Here is a 3,743-nt window from a genome sequence, read left to right on the forward strand (position 1 = left end):
AGCACAAACAGGCGCCGCTCCCCGTGGTCTCCCCGACCCTCCCTACTGCCCTCCTGGCCCCCAGGCGTCCCTCCTTACCTAGCACGGTCAGCCGGGTGCCCGGGCCGAAATACTGAGTATCTGTGCTCACAGCACCGAGGCCCGGGACAAAAACCCGGCGCTGCCCTCGGCTACTGCCCGGGACTCAGCCAGATCTCCGCAGAACCCAGAGTCCCCGACCCAGTGTCGCCCTGCCTCTGAGCACAGCCCAAGTGGAACTGGGTAGCTGCCCCCCCCCCGCCTCCATCCTGCCCCACGGAGCGCTCTGGACCCCCAACTGCCCTCCTTACCCAGCACGGTCAGCTTGGAACCTTTCCCAAAGTACAGCTGTCCGGTGTTTGCACAGCCCTGGGGACCCAGGCGCAAACCCCACCTTCTGGGACTTGGGCCCCTTGGAGGCTCCAGTGCCCACTCCCTGAGGGCCAGTATTCAGGGGGTCGTCCAAGTGAGAGTCCACCCTCCCTCCCACCTGGAGCAGCTTCTTACCGAGCACCGTGAGCCGGGTCCCTGGCCCGAAGTATTGCTCAGCATAGGAGCACAGTGGGAAGGGGCTGCCAAGAATTCCTCCCCCCTCCACACACACACAGTTCCCCATCCCCCTTGGCGCAGCCTAAGCACCTCCCTCCTCCATCCTGGCTTCTCACCACCCCCCCCCCATCTCCAGATGTAGCTGGACATGGGAATCTGGACACTGTCAGGTCACCCCCAATTCACAAAGGAAGTCAACTTGGCTTGAGGACAATACAGTGGCGGTGAAATCTGAAGGGTTTATTGGTGGTGGTTGGGCTGGAGTGGGCTAGACCCTGCCTCATGCTGCTTATAGTCCCTGTGGCCTAAGTTCTTCATTGGAAAAGATGGAGCAAGGTCTTTCCCACGGGGCTGCTGTGAGTTCTTGATGAATGCTGCATGTGCTACTTTGTCAAAGGGCAGGTTTTAGAGACAGTTGAATGAGATCTCACTTTGTTGCCTTGGCCCTTGGCATTCTGGGAAGTTGAGTCTGGAGCAGAGAGATGTAGAAGTGTTCACTGAGTCAGGGTGCCTGCAAGACCTTCTGGGACCAGCCTCAGAGACCTCTCCCAGCTACTCTCCCCATCAGGAGCGTATCTCCTGTGCTGGGTGGACGCATTTTCTGAGGCAGGGCTTTTTGTAAAAGCACCTCCTCTACTTGAATCATTGTGGCCCCCCCAGTTGCCACAATGCTACACCATGATACAAAAATGTTTTCTTCCGTCTAGCCCCCCTCCCTCAACCACTGAGCAGAGGCAGGAAGCACAGGTGGCAGAGGTTGGTCTGATTGAGTGGGGCTGGGGAAAGACAGAGTACACTTAGAGTGGGGAGGGGCTTGGGAAAGGTTATGGTGCCAGTGGGGATGGGGGGCAGAGAGGCCCCTCCCTAGAACATACACAGCTCTGAGGAGGTCTCCTATGTCATCAGGTCTCCCCTCTGAGACTCACCGTGCCCACCTGCACATTTATAGTCAGGCGATGTAGGAGGAGCGAGGGGTGGGATCTATAGAGCAGGTGATGGCTACTTATGGCACCAGGACAGCACCCCAGAAACCTCTGTAATTCCCCATTGCTTCCTGAACAAAGTCCAAGCTCCTTAGCCTTCATTGATTCCACAGATATTTAATGAGCATCTACTATGCGCCAGGCCTCATGCTGGTCCATCTTCCTTTCAGCCTTATGTTTTATGACTCCTGTCTCTGAACCTTGTACTCAACTACACTGAAGTACCCAGTCCCATTGTTTCGACTTTTGTTTATGCCTCTGACAGTCATTACCACTTCCATTCTTCCTTTGAAGAGTTTTCCAGCTTCTCAGACTTTTCCCAGTCAGAAAGTTGAGCACTCGCCTCTGACTGCATTTCAGTAGACAGCTTGCATTGCTGTTTCAAAGCATTGCCTGTATTTCAGCTATTTCTAGTCATGAATCATCCCCTTTAGGAAAAGGTAGGCTTGGAGACTGTGACTTGGATATCTTTGTTTTCTTGAAAGTTCATAGAAAAACATTGCAATCTATGTATTCAATGAGTTAATATATATATGTACATAGATGTGCACACACATTTGAATGTATGCATGTGTTACAATGGTGAGGGAAGGCTGTGTTCTGTAGCCTTGTAGATGGCAGGGTATGTGGCTATTTCAGGCAGGCTTGTGTTATACCTGCTCCCAAACTGGGTCACTTTGGGCTCACTCATTTATTCATTCACTTATTCAAAGATAATTTATTGGGTTTCTACACTGAACTAGGGTACTATGCCATATCCCAGGGATGCGGTAGTAAAACACAGCCTTGTTATCAGGAGCTGACCATCAAATGGGGTTGTCAGACAAGTGAAGAGGTAGTTTGCATCAAGTGTGGTATCAGGAAGGAGGTGTGCACAACGTACAATGATAGCAAAATATAGGGTGCATTCAACCCAATCTTAAGAGAATAAGGGGTAAGGAGCTCCAAAGAAGGCCTCTTCAGGGAAGATACTGAGCCAAATATTTAAGTAAGTAGGAGTCAAGAGTACTGAGTCATTCCAGGTAGAGGAGTGCAAAATGGCCTGGAAGCAAATTGCTCAGGGGGTTTGGTGATGAGAGGAGTGAGGTGAGTGTGGACTAAGAAGGTGGAGGACAATTGTGGGTCTTTCATGCCATCCTAAGAATTTTGGACTACATGATCATGGTGACAATGAGACAACAAAGAAGTTTTGTAGGATTTCTAGAAATAGCAATAAGGTTGATCTTGGATTTGGAGAAACTTTATTTTCTATCCTTCTGGGCATGATCAAGGGGCATCTTCACAACTGTTAGTTCACTAGAGAGAAATAGATAAACTGATTTGTAACTTAAAAAAGTGAAGACACAGCTGCTGAGGATAAATCTCCAGGTCAGTGCATTTTGTTCCCAGCTGGGAAACCTGGTTGGTGATGAATGGAGAGGAGAAATGTGCTCAGTGAGACAGCTGACAGGGACAGGAATGACATATGGAAAACCAGGCTTTGATAGCCAGGAGGACATAACCAGTTGGTGGATTGACACACCTATGTAGGTCAGCTCTTCCACAGAGCACCTTTGTCCAGGTAGGTCAGCAGATTCCTATGGTCAGCATCACCATTTTTCTAGTCTGTTTGGGAGTAAGCCTCTTCACGTCCCATCACCACCTTTCGCATTTCTTAAGTTCCCCACAGAAGGAGCAGTGCCAGTCACAGGCTGGGTCCCTGGGTACCTGAGGGGGCTGCACTTTCCTTGACTACCTCTTGTTTCTATCCTAACTGGAGTCCATGAGAGTTTAGAGATGGAAAAAAGAGATATGTAGACACTCAAGGCAGAATCAAGCCAGAACAGGCCATTTTTATTGGTTCAGTCAATGTAGGCACACCAGGGTCCCCTGGGGTTAGGGAGATTTTAGTCATGAATGTTCAGCTATGCAAGTATATAGCGGGTGGATATCAGGATGAGTTGAGAGATTGAGACAGCTCTTCTGAAGCGCTGGCTAGGAATGGAAAAAAGGGAATCCATATTGGGGAGATAACAGGCTGGAAGTTCCTGGCTGCACCTCTGAGCTGGTGTCAGGAATTCTTTCTCTTGACCTGAAGAGGAGAAGAAGGTTTTGGAGTTACCTGGAGTGTTGGGGACTTAGAGGAAGCAGGATGGCCCATTGACTAGATGAACAGGGCTCCTCATAACTAGGTTTCAGGTGGCCCCAGCTTCT

The 3,743-nt window shown here is 50.3% G+C and overlaps 2 gene segments (V, D, J or C); both read right to left on the reverse strand.

Moving 5' to 3' along the window:
* The window catches only part of LOC102758194, a 5,958-nt gene extending 5,324 nt beyond the window's left edge, over positions 1-634 (reverse strand). The window contains 2 exon segments of the C gene segment in view: positions 330-387; positions 509-634. Of these exon segments, the coding sequence occupies positions 330-387; positions 509-634 (184 nt within the window).
* Positions 635-3,357: 2,723 nt separating this feature from the next.
* Positions 3,358-3,743, reverse strand: part of LOC102754548 — a 104,771-nt gene continuing 104,385 nt past the window's right edge. Inside the window, 1 exon segment of the C gene segment in view lies at positions 3,358-3,621. Within this exon segment, the coding sequence occupies positions 3,601-3,621 (21 nt within the window).

Source organism: Myotis davidii, unplaced genomic scaffold (genome assembly GCF_000327345.1).
Source record: "Myotis davidii unplaced genomic scaffold, ASM32734v1 scaffold22, whole genome shotgun sequence".
Classification (NCBI taxonomy): domain Eukaryota; kingdom Metazoa; phylum Chordata; class Mammalia; order Chiroptera; family Vespertilionidae; genus Myotis; species Myotis davidii.